Source organism: Haplochromis burtoni, unplaced genomic scaffold, assembly GCF_018398535.1.
Source record: "Haplochromis burtoni strain Fernald_Lab_line unplaced genomic scaffold, NCSU_Asbu1 Contig_373, whole genome shotgun sequence".
Lineage (NCBI taxonomy): Eukaryota > Metazoa > Chordata > Actinopteri > Cichliformes > Cichlidae > Haplochromis > Haplochromis burtoni.
The window spans coordinates 577149-596731 of NW_024582734.1; the positions used below are offsets into that span (position 1 = coordinate 577149).

At 41.4% G+C, this 19583-nt stretch overlaps 1 protein-coding gene across 5 annotated transcripts; it reads left to right on the forward strand.

Annotated features, from left to right (window-relative positions):
• The first annotated feature begins 577 nt into the window (after positions 1-577).
• LOC102293044 (zinc fingers and homeoboxes protein 1) lies at positions 578-19577 on the forward strand. Of its 5 annotated transcripts, none has more exons than XM_042228977.1 (11): positions 700-1179; positions 3499-3829; positions 3938-4401; positions 4725-4928; positions 5234-5449; positions 6134-6298; positions 6454-7677; positions 10794-16673; positions 16968-16991; positions 17327-17632; positions 18358-19577. In XM_042228977.1, exons 2-8 carry the CDS (start codon positions 3613-3615, stop codon positions 11073-11075), a joined length of 2772 nt encoding a protein of 923 aa, XP_042084911.1. In that variant the 5' UTR covers positions 700-1179; positions 3499-3612; the 3' UTR covers positions 11076-16673; positions 16968-16991; positions 17327-17632; positions 18358-19577. The 5 variants fall into 5 exon arrangements, with proteins under 5 accessions (XP_005943861.1, XP_042084911.1, XP_042084913.1 ...); XM_042228979.1 differs by having other exon boundaries at positions 17339-17632; XM_042228980.1 differs by lacking the exon at positions 16968-16991 and having other exon boundaries at positions 17339-17632.
• The last annotated feature ends 6 nt before the right edge of the window (positions 19578-19583 follow it).

Here is a 19583-nt window from a genome sequence, read left to right on the forward strand (position 1 = left end):
CCCCATTTTAGGCATTCATCCCTTCACAGATGCTCATAACTTGTCTCCTAACAACCACGTGACTTTATTATGGCACATTAATTCAATGAAGTGCATTTAAAATTATCCACACACTGATTTTGGTTGCGTAATGCCAGTGATAACTAACTGATAACAAAAAGCGAAGTAAATACAACCTGAAGTGTTTAACCAGTTATACCGCGCTTCATGTATGACTGTTGCGTTATACTCTGACGCATTCTTGTTATTGTTTATAGCCGAAAGGAGGCGACAACCTCGTTTTATTTTAAATATATAAAAGACTTTTTTTTACGGCAGCTTAAAAAGCTCTTTACATAATAGCCCTTTTTTTTCAAAAGTGAAAATAATCACGAGAAAAGCCTGAACAGCAACTGTACACAGTATCGCGTGTGTTGAAAGGAAAGTCTGCATTGTCAGTGTTGTCCTTAAGTAGCTTCTCATCGTGCCCTGACAGGTCATGTAAGGACATTTTGGCACGCAGCCGGATCGGGGAAATGATGAGTTTACGGCCCGCCGCACACGCTGTTTGACACGCAGTTACTCTCTAAGGATATCACGGCCAAAACAAGCTCACACCGAGTCCACTGTAGTGCTGTTAAATTGGGCATTTTGTAGCCTAAAATTTCTCCCCCAAAATTTTAAGAGCACAGAGAGAGTCGCCGAGGAATGACGTCAGGACGTATTACATTGAATGATGACGCCGTTTGATCATTAAAAAAATCTGCCGTTAAAAAAAAAATCAGAGAATTGGGTCAGCAAACAGCACGGTATGAATGTAACTCCCGTGCGTTCGTTCGGTGGTTCAACTTTGACAAAGAAGCCCCCGCTTTGGCGTGAAGTAACCTGCTCCGACGGGGAGAGAGGGAGATGTCCGGTGTTTTCCAGCATCTGCCAACGACAGCCGTAGCCGTTTGACCGGTCCGTCTGTCTGTCTGCGTCCCTCGGCTGGGTTTGGGAAGACCCGTTTGCCCGGATAACGTTAACGCTGCTGCGGTCCCGGGCCAGGCTCGGGTCTGAGCGGTTAGCCGGGGGAAAGCAGAGACGCCGACAGATACCACCAGAGAGGAGCTGAGAGCTGCTCTGCTGAGACCCAGGAAATCACTCCTCGCCTTGTCTCGACAGCCTGGTAGCAACACAGTGCACATTTCAGTACTTCCAGTAAGTTTACCGCCAGACGTGATCAATAATTATGACTGGCCCGGCTAACACTGGCTAGTTGGCCCATTTCTTTGTACGTGTCGGATGCCTTAGAGTCGAACTAACCATATTTTGTTTAATAATTCGTAGCTTGAACGTGGCATTAATAATTATAACGAATGAGCTAGCTCACACCTCCACATTATTGAGTTGCTAACAGTTGATGCAAATGAGCGCATGATGGCAGAGCAGCGTAGCATGCCGTCCACACCTCTGTGTAATCTGTTAGGGTGACTTTACCAGCAACAAGTCAGGAGAAGTTGGCTCAAAGCGTGTGCAGAGGCGTGTTAGAGGAAAATGTTTGCTTATTTGCTGTAGCACTTGTGTCACAGTCAACAACCTGGCATCCATAAGCTGTTAAGTTGAACTCTTAATTCGCAAAGACACATGCAAAGTGAATTCAAATATTATTTTTGAGCAGGAAATCTGTGCCTTAAAGCGAGATGTAAATAATGAAATAGATTATGATATGACCCCCCTACCATAATTGCTTTAATATATCCTGATCTGACTAATTTAAGTCATTTTAGCGGTCTTTTTAAAAGCCCTTGCCAAACTTATAGTCTCCACAACTACAAGATGTATTCTGAAGGCCTCAAAAGGCTCTTTAGAACTTGACAGGATGACGCCACACACTTCAAGATCACAGATGTCAAAGTTGAAATAAAACAGAACTCACTGTCACTTCCGAAGAAGGTTGTTATCACCGACACCTAATCTCAAACACCTGACTCAAATTTTGTGGATCTCCTTTGTTTATCTAAATGTAAATTTACTGTCATTTATTTGAATATCTTCTTCAGCTGGATTTAACTGTTTCAAAGTGGATCCAGTCTCTGCTTGTTCAGATTTTTTCACGTGACTGTATATGAGGATGCGGCCCCTTTTAAGTCCTGTGTGATTATTTCTTGTTACCTTCTGTGCCCAATGTATTATGTGTAACACCTGTTATTAATAGCCTAATAATAACCTGTTAATAACATGTGACATACACTGTCTGAATGCTGCTTGTTTTCAACAGTCAAATATACCACATGTATCAAATCACTCATCAAATCTGATAAAAAAAAAATGCTTAAAATTTAGCTGAATTTGCCTTAAAATGAGATTTTGTTTTTAACAATCTTCTCACTCTTTGAAGTTATGCTTGTAGCACCATGTTTGCTGTTGCAGTATCTCTCTTTTAATGTCTCTGGTATAAATTCACAAGTGTCTGTGATGACTTTAGGAGGCAGAGAACTCAGCTGATCAAGTTTTAGTTACGCCTCACAATTTCATGCAGTTACATCATCATCTGAAGGACTGTGCAGTTCGTAGCCTGTGCAGTGCACTATGTAAAAATATAACTTAACTGGCCTAGTTGTCTCACTATTATAACATCATCATTAAGTCACATCACACATCAAGTAATTAAAGACACATATTGCAGTATACTGATGAATGAACATAATGAATAACTTCATTCGAGATGAAAAAAGAAATCACCTCATGGGGACTTCATCTGCAGCATAGGGTGGAACTAACTGTGTTAATCAATGATTTGTTTGGGTGATTGTTTAATCTTAAATAGTGACTGCTGCTGGTCAGCATGATTCCATAGTAATGCCCTAAACTGAAATTGGTAACAGTATCAGAGGTTAACCCCACCGTCATTGACCCCTTTACTGCTAGTTAAGTGGTAAAAGCCTTAAAGATGAAGTGAAAGTCTTATGTGGGTTTTATGAATCATATCCTGAAGGTGGTAATTGTACAAAGCTAGTGCAGCATGTGTAGCTCCAGTTCATAGATGTCTCCTAAATGCATGACATTTAGGCAATCATTAAGCTTCTGTTCTTAAAATAGCGCACTCGCCGAATGTTACAGACTGTGGTGTTGCAGCTTTCCTAAGGATTGCCCGTCCAAACCGGGGGCCTGAAGTCATTTGTTAATAAAATCAAACACAAAGAATAAAAGAAACAATAAATAAAAACCCATCCAGTCATTTTGTAAGAATAAGTTGGAGTTTTAAGCCTTCAGCGTAATTACGCTTTGTAATTAATTAAACCTGCATTCACTCAGGTTAAATAGCTTGGGCTTACTTGTAATGCCCTTCCCTACGTGCCTCTTTAAAACACTCAACTCAGTAACAAATACACAGCTGAAAACTGAACTCCTGTCCCACACACAGAGTCTTACCTTTGGCAGCAAAGGAAAGATTTGATAACAACAACAGGAACGCTTAAGCAACAGTGGGCAGATTATTTGAATAATTGTTTTGTCTGTGTGTGTGTTTTTCAACAGAAATACAGAATTCAAGGACTTTAAAGTGGGAGCACGTTTGCTTGCGATATGCGAGTCTCGGCAGTTCTGCCACGCATCTAGTTTTGCCGGAGAAGTAAAAAGTTTGGTTTGACAATGTCGAGCCGCCGGAAATCCACCACACCTTGCATGGTGGTGCCCTCTGATGTGGTTGAGCAGGAGCAAGAGGAGGTGGAGGAGAAAACAGAGAAAACGAAGGAGGAAGACGCTGGGGAGGAGGAGGAGGGAAAGGTGAAGGAGGGAACGGAGGAGGGGCTGACTGCAGAGGAGCTGGGGCAGGCTGTAGTTGTTGTTCCTGTTCCACCAGATTCAGGTAAGACTCTTGGTCTCATTCTCACCTGACAAACCTGTAATATACTTAGTATACACAGATGTGCTGTAAATAATGAATGCTGCATTATTGTTACTGTTTATACTACAGATGAACCTGGTGTATCTACTGTAGACAACAGAGAGGCTGTCGGTCCGTCACTGAAAAGCAGCACTACAAATCCTCCTGAGGATCTGAGCAGCGACCAGCCCACCCACGAGCAACAGTGTGACACCCCTGAGGAGGGGGGAGCAGACCCCGCTGCAGTTGCTGCCATCTCTCTCAGCAAGACCCCGATCATGAGGATGAAGACCAAATCTGAACCCAAGAGAATCGCTGTGTCCCTGAAATCGGCAGACGAGGCAGCGGAGGCTTTTGGAGGAGGTGGCGATGGAGAGTTGGGTGGGGAGCAGGAACCCATTGAAGCTCCTCCGGGGCCGATGACGCCTGTGGAGATGCTCATGCACGACTCCATGAAGCTCGGGGGAGGCGGCTTGCTGATCACCCCTCAGTTTGAACAGCAGAGGAAGTCATCCATTTTAAATCCTACAGTCCTGCCTGCTGGTCTGGCACAGGTAGAGACACTATATAATGTCATGTGTTTTACAGCTGTACGAATTCCGATTTTACCAGTGCCTGTGAGCAATTAATGCATGTGGTGAGACCCAGCAGCGGTCTGTACCTAAAACCTGCTGCAAGCTTTTGGACAAAGGGTTGCTGTAATGTTAAATATCAACAGCATAATAGCAGCCCTTCAGCTGATAAATATTCATTGCCTCGTTCAGGAACACTTCAGCTGGTCAGAAGCCTGCCAAATAGAGCTTGGACACCATCTCTCCTTTAGCTGCTCTGCATGGATGACATTTCTCATTTCCATCCCTCTCTGTCTTTGTTCCAGGTGCTCTCTGCCTTCCAGGCCCAGCAAAACACAGCAGCAGTTCAGCCCCAGCTGCTGATTCCACTTAGCAGCATCCCCTCCTACAGTGCCGCTATGGACACCAACCCTCTGCTGGGCACCACATATAAGAAGTTCCCTTACCCCTCCATGGCTGAGATCAGCAGCCTGGCAGCACAAACACAGTTCACAGAGGAACAGATCAAGGTACCTCTGCTCATAAAGCTTCCATGATTTCTTAGTTCTTACTTTGAATATTTTTCACACATTTAAGTAAGTAGGACTAAAATCTGATATATTGGTGAGTCACCAGTAAGGAATTCAGAGGCTCATTACTGATAATTACTTTTGTGTTATGGCCATCATTGTTTTTGTAGTGTAGTATTACTTGTTGTTTTACAAGTGAAAAGCTTCCTCAATTGGAATTCTCATTTTTCATCTACAAATAGACTGTTTTAAAGTATACTTTAAAACAAAATATTAGAGTCAGATGTGCTCGATCTGTGTCGCAGGTGTGGTTCTCAGCTCAGAGGCTGAAGCACGGTGTCAGCTGGACTCCAGAAGAAGTGGAAGAGGCCAGGAGGAAGCAGTTTAATGGCACGGTGCACACTGTGCCTCAGACTATCACTGTCATACCTGCTCACCAGCTGTCGGCTGCTGCTAACGGCCTGCAGTCCATCCTTCAGACCTGCCAGATAGTGGGCCAGTCTGGCCTCGTGTTCACACAGGTAGGTAAGGAAAAAACACGTGTTACATTTGACCCAGCCTTAACCTGGCTTGGGCTTCTCAGCTTTTCATCTTGTCTCAGGTACAATGAACTAGTCTGAATGAGTAGTAATGTAATGCAAAGAAAGGAGTAATCAATTACAAATCCATCTAAGAAGGTGTGCGCATATGAATAGCTTTCCTGTTGATGTCACAGTGACGATTTGAAAATGAGCACATCACTTTAACTGTTTGAAAAACCAATTCCATAAAAGCTGGCTGCGATTGCATTCTGAATTCCAGTAATACTAAATTAGCCACTCAGAAACAACAGTACCGATGGACACACAGACTTCCCTCGTGCTTTTACACCCAATGTTGACGTTGCTTTGCATCTCTGGAACCGAGCCTCTTATACCAAATGAATGCAGAACAAATAGGTGAATTATTACTCTCACTTTGGTGTGTGAGAACTGAATTCTTTCTGAGTGAGCTGGATGTTCTGACCTCTGTTGATTTTGGTCTTTAGCCAGACATGAGAGGAGATGGGAATTGGAGTCTTGCCAAAAAAGCCACTAGCACAAGTACATGAAAACATTACAGCGGTTAAACCTTTAAAAAAAACACTTTTGTTTTATAAACACGTTTTCCCTTTAAACAAAACATCACATCTCTGTCCCTTATTATTTTTTTCTGATGCTATGTAGGTTGGCCCAGGAGGCAACCTTCCAGTGACCAGTCCCATCACCCTGACAGTGGCAGGGTTGCCTAGCCAGTCCCAGAGCTCCAGCAGAGTTTCCTGCCAGCCCACCCTGACAAACAGTGAGCTGAAGCGGGCTACCACTATCCAGCCTCCCTCTCTTTCACCACAGGTGTGGAAAGCACTTACAGCTCGTGCTACCAAGAAGAACCTTTAATGGCTTTATAATCAGTACACAAAAATGACCTTGTGGTGTTTCTTTCAGCTAGAACTGTGTTGGAGAAACAAAATGTAAATAAAATGTAACTTTTTCCTTCTGTCTCTAAGGAGAACTCAGCCCTCAGTGTTGACACATTCAGCATGCGACCTAAGAAATCCAAAGAGCAGCTGGCGGAGCTGAAAGCCAGCTACCTGAAGAACCACTTTGTCACAGATGCCGAAATTGCCCGATTGATGAAACTTACCAACCTGACGAAAGGGGAGATCAAAAAGTGGTTCAGTGACACCAGGTACAACCAGCGCAACTCCAAGAACAGCCACGTCATCGTGTTTCACGACGGAGGTGGTAGAAGCGGGGGCACATGTAGCAGCGCTGCTAACACCACCATTGTTATCGACTCCAGCGACGAGACCCCGACATCACCCCATCCTCCACGTACACCTCCCGTGAAGGAGAAGGAGACCCGTCCCAAAACGTGGAACCCGTTTCCGGACTTTACCCTGCAGAAGTTTAAGGAGAAGACGCCGGAGCAGCTTGTGGTGCTGGAGGAGAGTTTTGAGAAGAACACCACACCTTCAGATGAAGAGCTGAGCCGCCTGAGGACGGAGACTAAACTGACACGGAGGGAAATTGACGCCTGGTTCACCGAGAGACGAAAAATGCCATCCGTCAGCACCTCGTCTCCAGATTCCTCTGAAGGAGGAAAAATAGAAACAGATGGAGCAAAAGCAGGAGAAGGGGGAGGAACAGGAGCAACGGCCTCTTCTTCACCTCCTGCCTCCTCATCTCGAAAAGGTAGTCAAACTCCTCCTGGGAATCGCACCAAGCATTTGCCCAGCAGCAACAAGAAGGACATTAAGGACAAGAGTAAAAAGACTCCGGAGCAGCTCCATATTCTGAAAAGTGCCTTTGTTAGGACCCAGTGGCCCACACCAGAGGAGTACGATCAGCTGGCAGAGGAAAGCGGCCTTCCTCGCTCCTACATTGTCAGCTGGTTCGGAGACTCTCGGTATTCCTGGAAGAACGGAAACCTGAAGTGGTTCTTTCAATACCAAAGTGGCAACATCGAAGGACCAAACAGCGGAGGTGGGAGTAAACTGGGAAGCGGCAGTCGGAAAAGACGTGGACGAAATCGTGGGTGGGGACGATCCCGAACCAGGAAGCAGCCAAGAAGGTCCACCTCTTTAAGTTCGGATGTCGACAGGCCAACCCCATCAAAGAAGTTCAAGACTGGGAAGGAGATCCTGAAGGAGTACTACTTGAAGCACCACTTCCTCAATGAGCAAGATCTGGACGAGCTTGTCACCAAGACCAACATGAGCTATGAACAGGTAAGAACAAGTAACTCCTTGGACCAGCTTTCCTCTTAGGTGAGGAAAGTAAAATAATAATAATAACAATAATAACTGCAGAATTGAACAATATTTCTTTTTTAAAATCTCTTCCTATTTTAGCTCATCCAGCCAAATGGACGGATGCAATGGTGAGGCATCTGTCCATCCGTCCTTCATAGTGCAATTCACAAGAATTATAAATATTGGTCAGATTTTAGAGAAACTTGCACAGCGATCACTTAAAAGGTCTTCACCTAAATTCTGCTCAGTGTCAGGGTTGTATTTATAGTTTTATAGACACGTTTCCCAAGAATCGCTACACCACCTAGGGATGGGTGTCCAACTCCAGGACTCCAGGTCCTGCAGGTTTTAGATGTTTCCTTGATCCAACACAGCTGATTTAAATTACCTCTTCAACATGTCTTGAAGTTCTCCGGAGGCTTGGTAGTGAACTAGTCAGTTGATTTAGGTGTGTTTACCAAGGGTGATATCTAAAACCTGCAGGAGACTGCCTTTAGAGGCCTGAAGTTGGACTCCCCTGCCCTAGGTTGAGTAGCAATTTTTGGGAAAAGTGCTCATAACCATGAATATGATTGTTTGTGTGCATTCTTGTAGATTTTAATTAGTTTTAGTTTAATTATCTTTAGTTTGTGCAATTTAGTTAGTATAGTAACAGGAAAACTTGTAACCTCCTTTCTGTTTGTCTGTGAAGGTTCTCAGTCATCCAGGTCATCGTAGTCTAAGGAGCTTGGGAAGAAAAGCGGCTTCTCGGATGAGAGGTGAAACGTCTTCAAGCAACTTAAAAAAGTCCAGACGCTTTTCTTTTTCAAGCTCCTTAGACTCCTTTCTGTTCTTCACTCATTACAGTAGCCTGTGGACTGTGTTGGATTATGAGCTTGATAAGCTTCTGTATTATTGACATTCTGGTTTTTAAATACTTTGTTTTTACCTAAAAAAAAAAACCCTTATGAGATGATTTGGTATACAGTGGTCCCTCGTTTATTGCGTTCTAAAAATAACCCGCGTTAAGTGAAATTCGCGAAGTAGCCAATCCAAATTAAGTAGCGCAGAGCCGAACCACGTCACGTGACTTGTGAGCACAAGTGCCAAGCCGCACGTGTGTATTTGTTTGGGAAGCAGCCAGCCGCCGTGCCGGCCGGGTAATGGAGGAAATGAGTGTGCCAACTAGAGAAAAATCAATCAAGAGCTTGGGTGACCAGGTTACCGAAGAGAACACAGATGACGGTTCCAATGCCGGAGAGATTGTCGAAAGGAAAGGACAGAGAAGTTCCGTAGTGTGGAGGTATTTCAGCTATTTGAAGTCTGACAAAAAACAGAGTAACGCCCACTGTAAATTGTGCCGAAAGCATGTTCCCACGAAGTCTGGAAATACAACAAACCTTTTTTTTTATCACCTGAAGCAGTGCCACCCACTAGAGCACGCTCAATCTCTAAAAGCGCTAATTCGTCATCGAAAACAACCAGGGGGAATCCCTGAGAAGCAGCAACAGTCAATTGAGTCGGCTTTCTCCAGCGTCTTACCATATGACAAAAAAGCTAAGAGACATAGCAACATAACGAATGCCATAGCTTACTGTCTTGCTAAAGACATGCTACCAATAAACACGGTCGACAATGAAGGATTCAAGCAGCTAATTAAGGTAATGGATCCTCGTTACCAACTCCTTGGACATAAACATTTCTCAGACAGCGCTTCCAAAGCAATATTAAAAAAGTTAGTCAATTTTGTCTCTTCTTCTGTAAAATAAACTAAGATTTATTTTTAGAATTAATATTTTGTTTCTAAGTGGAACTGACAATTTAGTAGTCTGATTTGTTTGTTCTATTTTGAAACTTAAACGCTTTAACGGCTCCCTTTTGTGTAGTTTGTAATATTTGCCTTTATTTTGCCTAAACTGAAGCCTCATTTTAAGTACATCTACCCTGTTGAACTTATTATGGGAAATAAATATTTAAATCAAAACAAGCTGCTGATTATTTCACATTTTACTTGTGAGCAACGGCACATTTAAATCTTACAAATATAGTTATTTGGGTTATATCGTGATATATATCGTTATCGCCTGAAATAAAAAAAGCATATTGTGATATGAAAAAATCTTATATCGCCCAGCTCTATCTACAGCCAATCAGGACGCAGAACACAATGCGCTGTTAAAAAAAAGCATGCAAAATTGCACAAAAAAAAATCTGCGAAACAGTGAGGCTGCGGAAGCTGAACCTCGTTATAGCGAGGGACCGCTGTATACTGTATAGACAAAAACTGGGCCACCTACATGGAACATCTAAAGGAGCTGCTCAGTTATTGAATTTAGTGCAATGAAGCTCCCAGTCGACACTGGGATGCTGATGTTAATGTCAAAGGAGGTTTGGATCTCTGCAATTACTGAGTCAGCAGAGCGCGCTGTAACTTTCACTTCACGGCGGAGTGTCTGTGGTTCCTAAACACTTTCACTTTGCTGTATTACCACTTACCACTGATTGTGAAACACTGTACCTAGAAATATCTGGAAATGTTTTCAGTGACGAGATCCTATTACAGCACTACGCTTAAATTCAGTGATCTCTGCAGAACAACCTGTTCTTTTACAAATGTTTATAAAGGCCCTTTGTCATGCTAGTTACTTGATATTGTAAATCTGCTGCAATGACATTGGGAAAAAAGCTGAATTCAAAGATTAAGAGATGTGGCCCAATAATGTATATTTAGTCAAAAGATAATGAGTTAAAGTACTTTTGCCTGCTCTCTTATTTCTCCATGGGTCACCGCAATGAATGAGTCCACTTTATTTGACACAGATTTGGTATTTGGCACAGATTTTTCACCACATTCCTTTCTTGAAGCAAACCTTCCATTTATCCTGGACCAGCACTATGCTAGTTTGTGACCCCCTGAGGCTAGGGTTGTGTCTCTGTGCTACTAGTTAAAAGATAATCAGGATTGTTACAGAAAACGTACTAAGGGTTGCATGGACCTAACTGGTCTTCATGTCATTAACACTCACTAGTAAAGTGAAAGTATTTTCAACCACCTCGAAGCTGAGAAATAACCTTCTGAGGTCACGACCTCCTCTTTCTCTGTTTGTCGAAAGGTGAGGGAGTGGTTCGCTGAGGTGCAGCGACGCTTGGACGGGGGGTTAGATCCTTTCCTGGAACCGAGCGCACAGAGGACTGATGGAGACGAAGGAACACAGGAGGATGGAGAGGAGACGCAGGGAGAGTCAATGGCCACCGACGAGCAGACAGGCGCAGGGCAGGGAGATGAAGAAGATGAGGAGGAGGACGAGGAGGAGGATGGTGATGACACAGACGACAGTGAGGTTTGGGAGCCATCACGCAGCGTCAAGAAATCTTTGTCCGTTTCTGAAGACTAGCAATTGTGGGGAAGTAGGGTGAAGCTTAACTGAATGTTACAAGAAATACTGTTTGGAGGAATCAACGCTGGACGGCAGTTAGCTAGACCAAGTGTTTTTATCCCCTGATTTGCATGTGTAGTTCTCCACATTCATTTGCTCTTCAAGCTGTTTCCGAGTCACGTCTATGTGACACTAAGACACGGACTATTAGCTTTAGCTCAATCTCTCACTGTAACTAAGGTGAAAACAAGAATCCGACCCCACACAGAGGCACATGAAACTTTGATAACGCTTATAAAGCAGCACCTACATAATGTTTATAAAGAGGAATGGCGTGAAATACAATCTTCAAGCTGAGCTGAGGATGACAACTGTCAGTGAGATAGGTATCCAAAAATATGTTGAATCCAAACACATCCATTAAACCCTTTTTATTTTTATTTTTTAAAGGAAGCAAACTGTCTAAACGACAGATTTTGCTCCTTTCTAATTTGCACTCCTTGCCTGCTTAAATGAAGCTACTAAGCTGCCCCCTTTCAGACACTGATGCTGCTTTTCTTCTGGAAGGAGTGTTTGATAAGTTGTGAGCAAGGGCCTGAATTCAAATATCAATTTGTAATTCTGTGAATGCCCACCCTCCTCTGAGCAGTTGTACTTAAAAAGGTGCTTGAAAATGTATTGCAGCTAGATGTCACTGCTGAGCAGTGTGTCCAGTGAAACCAGCACATGACTGTGGGATTTCATTTTACCTGTTTTTTAGCACCTGTGAAGAGCAGATCAAGAGAATCAGCAGGTTATTCGAGCTGACATGAATTTGATGATCTGTGTGAAATGATATGAGAAAAAAGTACCTTAATGCTGAATGAATGCCAAGGCCAGGCATTAAATAACACAGGATGTCTATTCAAGTCTTCCCTTTATACTTGCTCATTATTTCTTTACTCTTATAGATTTTTAACATAACACCTACAGGTCGGATGGGAAAGAATGCGTTTAATATGCACTGCTTTCACATTTTGATAAAACACCTCCTGTGATCTGTTCTGACCTTTTTAAAGGGGCTTGTGTAGATCATGAGAATGAGAGCGTTTATGTGAAGTTGAATGTGTTGTCTTCTGGGCAGTGAGCTACAAAGGCACCATTTGTGCACTAAATAAGGGCCACTGGGAGATGAACCTCTGGTTCCAGTGAAATAACAACACAGACGCAAAAACTTTGCTGCAGTGTTTTACTAGTGGTGACCTGTACGTTTCCCTAAAATCGTGCAAATAAAAGCAAGTTCTCACCTTAACAAGACTGCAGTTAGCACCACATCAATGATATGAGGCCTGTGAATCACGATGGCTCTGACTCGTACTTTAGAAAAATAAAAGCAAAAACAGTTAGGCAGTATTTCAAATAACAATCTGACTCCTTTCTGCACTGAAGAGAGAAACCTGAAGCACCTAAAGTAAACTTTAAAAATCAATGCACTTTGTCCACTTGTGTTCATAGTGGACTAAATACTGATTAGGCACCTTAATCTCATTTAATTCCATGAAATGGAAGACCAAATCTGTTTTGTATGACTACAAACTGAACCAGTGTTTTGCCTTTTTTTTATTTGTACTAACCTGGAATGTTACCAGTTTAATCACTTTTTTAATAATATATTTGTTTCATAGTTGGATGTTTATATGGCTGAAAATAATAGAACAATCACCCAACATGTTGTTTCACTAAATTGCACAATTTGAGCCCAATTTTTCAAGATTTCTTGGTATGAAAATGCATTTGCATTATATGACTTGTAATCCTGTTGTTGCTTTAAATCAAGGGAACCGTTTCCCGTGTTGTCTCCCTCTTGTTTCTACACGCCCCTGCCCGCTGCTTTACCCCTCTCCTCCTGTGTTGTTTGTCAAATAAGTGACTATTACATGACGCGCACTTCCCAAGGTGTAAACATTAGCGGCGTTGTATTGGCTCTCTGTCTCGGTAAATTGTCTGCAGCGTAAGCAGGCACAGAGGCAAAGGGACTGAAAACTGAAAAACGCTTTGGAAAACTAAAAGACGTTCTTGGATAAAGTTGCTTTCTCTCATCGGAGGAATCGTTGTGATGAAGACGCGGCACAGCTTTCCCTCTGCGGCGAGAAGACTACCAAATAAAGCTCCACTCTCTGTTTTCTTGACTCTTTCAAACTCTTTGCGAACTGTCCCGACTGCTGTTCTTCACTGACAGGAGAGAGAAACCGATGAAGCTTTGCAGGTTAACCTTTGTGCCTACGTGGCTCGTCGCTTGTTTTGAACAGAATTTCACCAACTCTCAACTTTGGAAATCAGTAAACTTAAGGAAGGATTGTTCAAACTAATGATGATGCATGAGCGAGCTCTGCTTTCTGCTGACGCTGTTAGATGCCTAGCTACACTGAAGCTAACATTGGTAACTTCAGTTCTAAGTCCTTAAACAGACACCTTGAAGTTCTGAATTTTGATAGTGTTTAGAACGTATCCCCGGGCACTTGTCGCACTAGAAGTCACTGCGGTTAGATTTCCAACATCTTTAGCTTTAATCCAGCTGAAACCTTTTATCTGTTTGGTCATCATATGACGAGTGCCTGGTCATGAAAATAACAGAGTCACCGTTTTAAAGAATACTTTTGTCTAATACTGCATGCAATAACCAAGACAAACAACATTTGTACATATTTGGGGTTGGTATACTTGGCACAGTAGAAGCCTCATCCTGGTTAAACTGAAAATGTAGCTTAAAAATGCGATTCGAGGACCTGTTTTCTTTTGAAAATGTTGCTCAAATCACTGGAATATTTGCTAAGTTTGAGCTACTTTTAGTTTAGAGGGGCTTATTTTAATGACTTATTTCTATTTTGCACAACATTTTTTTTAAAAAAACACCCCAAGTGCAGCCGTTTTGTGCTCTTTTCTAAGCATTTATGATCTCATATGCTAATGTCTATACATGGTACAAAATGGCAGTCAGTACTCAATTTAGTCTACAGGTTAGGCTTCATGCTGCCCCCAGGTATCCAGCCCACAGTCTTTTACAGTGTGCTGTTTCATTATTATAGTCGATCTGTTTTGAATGGTTTTTATATGTTTCTATCTATGAAAACTGTCATTGCAACTCTATCCAGTCAACAGTGGACTTCCTGTTAGCAAGACAGGCTCAATATGTACAATAGATTAGTGTTTTTAATTAGAATCAGTTTTAGAGTTCACTGTGCACAAGTGGCTTTTTGGTACTTTGCAAAAATGTAGAATCATAACTCAAGAGAAAAGACATGCAGTCAGCTGGATTAATGTTTGAATGAATTGTGCTTGCTAATAGTGTGTTCATATTTGAGGTGCTAATTAGAACACAACTAATGAGCCAGTATTGTTTTCTTTTAGACATAGAAAATCGCACCTAAACATTCTCTGAACATACATAGTTATAAGTCCTTATTATGATAAAATGACAGTGCAGATTATAAACATGGGAAGTTGAGAGTGCCCTCTGGTGGACAAACTGTGCAACGTCAGGACTCATAACATGATTGGTTCTCCTGCCTTTTCTTTGCATTTTAGTTTTTATTGACTAAATATAAATGCTGATACCAGTAGGTCAGCAAATCATTAACATTGACCAGTATTGATCGATCAGGCTCAAATGTTAATCCTAAATTACTTTATAAACATGCAGTCAGAACCATAAATATCTGGACACTGGCATGTTTTTCTTTTGTGTTAATGTACAGCACCACAGTTCAAGTTGATTTTAAATCAAGCAATCTAGATGTGATGTAAGTGCAGACTTTCAGCTTTAAGTTAAGGCATTTAAAGAAAGGATTGTATTAATGGTTGTACAGTTTTACAGCATTTGAGTGTATCTGAGAGGAGAGTACAACCCTGTAGACTTTAAAATTCATTCTACTAATTCTGTCAGCAGTCACATCATCAATAAATATTAGTGATGTGGTCCCATTAGCAGCTGTTCAAAGATGTTTTCTGGTAAAGTCTAATCTGGTCTTGCAGTTCTTGAAGCTATAAATACACAGATGTGTAGCTTATGTCGAGGCTGCCGTGTCTTTTCACTGAGTTATGATTTTATATCCAGCATTCATCACGTATCCCAGTTAACCTTGTGCTGTAGAGCTAAAAGCTAACGTTGTGATCTGAGTAGTTTACCTGCGGTCCTATTACGCTCATATGTCATATCTGTACCTGCTGTACTTCTGCTATAGTCCTCACTTGTTTTCTGTATTTAAAGGTAGTTAGCTGAATGTTTCTTACAGCAATCCAGATGTTTTCACTCTACAGCTGCCAGCTTTTTGGTTTTAGAAAATACACGTTGTCAGATTTGAAAATAACTGTGGACATGAATTGATTTTTTTCTAATCTCACTGTAAAGTTTTTACCTTCTGTATTCTGATCAGATTTTTCCTTCATGTCGGTGCGGTTTGCTTTGGATCCCAAATGTTTTCTTTTCTGCATCAGTACTCTGTGTACCTTCAGATCTGTTTTTGCTGATTCATGACAGTGTCTGGATGTAATTAGTTACAGTTGTTTCTCCACAGACACAGATAATGCAGGACGAACACATGTACGCTCCACTTTAACCAGTGGTTTGAAGCCATTTCAATATATCGCTCCTAAATTTAACTGCGGTACCGACTCCTATAGCTGTAAATAATCTCCTGATAGGCTTTGACTGGAGAAGATTCTCTGAATGAAACTGACCTACTGAGGCTTTTACAAAGTTGAAATCAGTGTTACTCTGTGTCTGTGGAACCAACATTTCCACTAACTTAAAGTTTCTGTGATGACCTTTGATTAATCCTGGTGTGTGTGATTGTTTCTCCAGTGTTGCTGTAGAAGGCTGAAAATACTCTCTGTGGTCCCTGCACTCCTCAGCTTGTAGCTAGCAGCTGTGAGACATGAAATGTGTGCAATGTTAATTTAAAATCCCAGCTGTTATTGAGGCTCTGGCTTGATAGGTTGATTTAGAAAAGATTTATATTTTATACTTGTTTGAGGACAAAACCCAATAAATTTGGATCAAAGGATGTGAACATGTGAGAAGCATTTTGCTTTAAATAATGAAACATGAAGTTTCAGGACATTTAAATTCAGATGTTGTGCAGAAAGTCTGGCATAGTGTCCTGTTAAAAATGAAAACATAAATTCTTGTTTGCCTACATAATGATCCAGCTGTGGAAATGTCACTGAAAACCTATTCACACAGCTTCCACTGGTGAAGTAAGTTTCCTGGTATGCTAAAGTATTTGCACGTGGATGGATGCACAATGTAGTTTGAACATGGTGATCATAACAGTCGTGGTATGTTCACACCTGCAAATCAGATCTAAAAGTCTGGGAATGCTTTGCCTACTGAACATAACAGCCTCACTCTGAGTGTAAACAGGAGAAATGAATATTTTCATGTTTTCTGCTGTGAGGGAAGTGACAGAAATACAAATCCAGCTCTGACTCAGAGAGGGGATCATATCAACATCAGTGTGTCTACAGAAAACTCCAGAGTGAGGGTAGAAGTCTTTTCTTTCTCTTATTAGAGGACACATTTGTGCAAAGAGTCTAAAGTAAAGATGCTGTGGAGTCTGTTGTTCATCACTTTGATTGGTAAGTGGATCATTTGATGTTCCTGCCTGGCACAGTGATGTTTCAATGATCGTTATAAAGAATGAAAAAGATCAAATATAACAGTTCAGTTTTACTGTGAGTTGATCCAAACTGCTCGATAAAGCAAAAGTCGTTTCATTTAGTTTAAAGAGGATTTGACTTTAGTAAAGCCAGTTTCATTTCTGAGTGTTGAAGGATGGTTTACATTCTGTGCTTTCTGCTGTATTACCAAACAACAATATCAGAGCTGGCAGTAATTCACTCATTCTTACATCGTTCTCTGAAACTTCACAGGAAGATCAACTCAACAGGATCCAGGTAAGAGTGCATTTCTAATCAGTTTCTTCAGGTTATATCAAAAGTATGATGGTGCTTCTGTTCTGAATATACTTATTTGTAAAGTATTTAATTTTATGCCTTTTTAATTATTTTTATATTTTTTTTTTCAATTCATTTATTTATTTATTGCATCACAATATTAATTGTGTGTGTGCTAAATATGGTAGCTACAAAAGACTTAATCTGATTATAAAGTCAGAATTCAGATTCATTATTTAGGAGTGAAAAGAAGATTTTGATAAAGAAACAGCAAAAGCCTTAATCTGAAGTGTTAGTACCACGTACATCATCTTTTTTGAAAACTTTACTTTCAGTTACATCATCAGGATGTAGTCCAGGATGGGAAACTATCAAACTGGATGACAAAGTGGCATTTCAGTCTTCAGTCTACACAGTAAATGGTCTCACATACTCTGCTGACAGAGCTTTGGATGGAAATAAAGCAACATGTTCTAACACTGTAGAAAAACGCCCATCAGCTGGTGGACAGTTGACTTATTGGGTCTATATGAAATTTCCTGCATCACCATTTACAACATAAATCAACACAATGTTGATCTAAGAGACGCTCACATCCTCATCGGGAACTCATCTGAGAGAAATGCTGCTGACACCACTGAGTAATACCTTCATCTTACTTTGAATCATTCTGTTCTCAGTCAGGCTCCAGCATGTCCAATGTTTTTAGATAATTTTATGAACATTTAAGTGCATTTAAATCCAGTAATACAGTAACACAGATAACCCTGTATCAGTTCTATCAGATGAAATAGGAGAGGGGTGTCAAACTCAAATACACAGTGGGCCAAAATTCAAAACTGGAACAAAGTCGCGGGCTAACATTAATATTTATTGAAAAAAAAATCTTCCTCCAGATATAAGAATGAATCTTTTCTTATGGACTCAAATAAGTTTTGCTGGAAAACTGAATATGGAACAAGCAAAGCTTAATACTAAACAATATATATATTAGCTGTATAATACCAGTAGGCCAGCTCTAATAGTAATTTGGTATGGCTTCGCGGGCCAAATGTAATTAGGCTGCGGGCCAAATTTGGCCCGCGGGCCAGAGTTTGACACCTATGAAATAGGAGGTCTAATATGATGTGATGTGGTTTGGAGTAATAATCAAGTATATGTGAAGAATATAAAAATCTTTATTTATTCTCATTTTCCTTTGTTGTTTATTTGTAGGTGTTTTCCTTCTTTCTAAAATGTTCTCAGACAGCAGCTCACATTTATTATCCAGCTGTTCGACTGTCTCCACTGTTTACAGCATGATTTAATCAAACAGAGCCAGAAACTCTTTCTGTACATCTGTCCAACCTTTTGTCTTTGTTTACAGGTGTGCAACAATCAACACAACTACTAGTGGAGAAAATAAAACATATAACTGTGAAAATGGACCAAAGTGCTTCACACACTGCTGAGTATTTGTAAATGTGTGCATGAGGGCAGGAATGCATGTTTGTGTCTGTGTGAGCCTGTTTCTCTAAGTCTATGTCAGGCTACCCCCAGGTGTGGGGCCGATCTCACCACACTCCATACCAGTGGTTGATGCCCTTAGACATCGGTGCGTTGGTGGTTCTCGGTGTCCAGGGCTGGGCACTTAGGTATGTACTGGGCCACTCCCGGTGGCTGTTTGGCGGGGCCTGGCGCCCGTTGCTCGGTCGGGCCCCTACCAGAAGGCAGGGGCCCTCATACCTTGGGTGGCTGGGCCTGGCACTCTGCCGCAGCTGGCTGCCAGCACAGCCTGCGGGCACGTCACTGCAGCCCCCTGTAGCTTCTGCACCGTGGCTGATTGGTGACCTGTGTGTTGCTCAGTAACATTCAATATTTTTTTATTTACTCGTACTTATACTTATGTAGGTTGTTGCTGTGGTCTCCCTACTGTGTTGTTCTCTTTTTGATTGTTTTCTTTTTCATGTTTTTTCCAGCAGGTGATCCAGCGGATTTTTTAGTGTCTTCTCTCACTGTCCCTCCTCCCCTCTGTTTTTCTTCCCCTCTCCTTTTCTTAAACTTCTCTTGTCTATGTCTTTCCCTTTCCTATCCCCGGTCATGTCTGTTCCGTTTGTAGTAACTAAAAAGTTAAAAATAAATAATATAACAAAACAAAACAAACTAAAATAAAATAAAGCAAAAAGATCAATCAAGTGGACTGTGATTGCATCAGCCACACATGGACAAAAGTCAATTCATTTACTTTATTAGTTTGGTTTGCACTTGCTTCACTAATATAATTCATTAATGTTCTTACTTAAACCGAGCACTGATGTTTTTTAAAAATGTTTTTTCTTTTATTAATTATGTTTCTCTTTGAGTTACCTGGTTTTGGGAGGTGGCTGTTTCCTGTCTGGGCAAAAGGCTTGGCCAGGAACAACCAAATACTTATGAGAAACAGGGGTGTTTTAAGTTTAGTTGTGTTATTTTGTGCTGAGTTAGTGTTTGTTTTTTGTTTCCCCTGATTGTGTGTAAATGTTTTGGCCAAACCACTATAAAAGCTGCCCTCCTGTGTCTTTGTGTTTAGGTCAGTTTGTGAGTTGTTTCCACCTTGTTTAAATTTCTGAAAAT

What these genes read in the sequence shown, in the direction of transcription:
- LOC102293044 (XM_042228977.1), top strand. Translation starts at nt 3,613, where the DNA reads ATGTCGAGCCGCCGGAAATCCACCACACCTTGCATGGTGGTGCCCTCT. An exon ending in TCACAGAGGAACAGATCAAG is followed by an intron (nt 4,929 to 5,233) that starts GTACCTCTGCTC and finishes TCTGTGTCGCAG; the next exon opens with GTGTGGTTCTCAGCTCAGAG. An exon ending in CCAACATGAGCTATGAACAG is followed by an intron (nt 7,678 to 10,793) that starts GTAAGAACAAGT and finishes GTTTGTCGAAAG; the next exon opens with GTGAGGGAGTGGTTCGCTGA.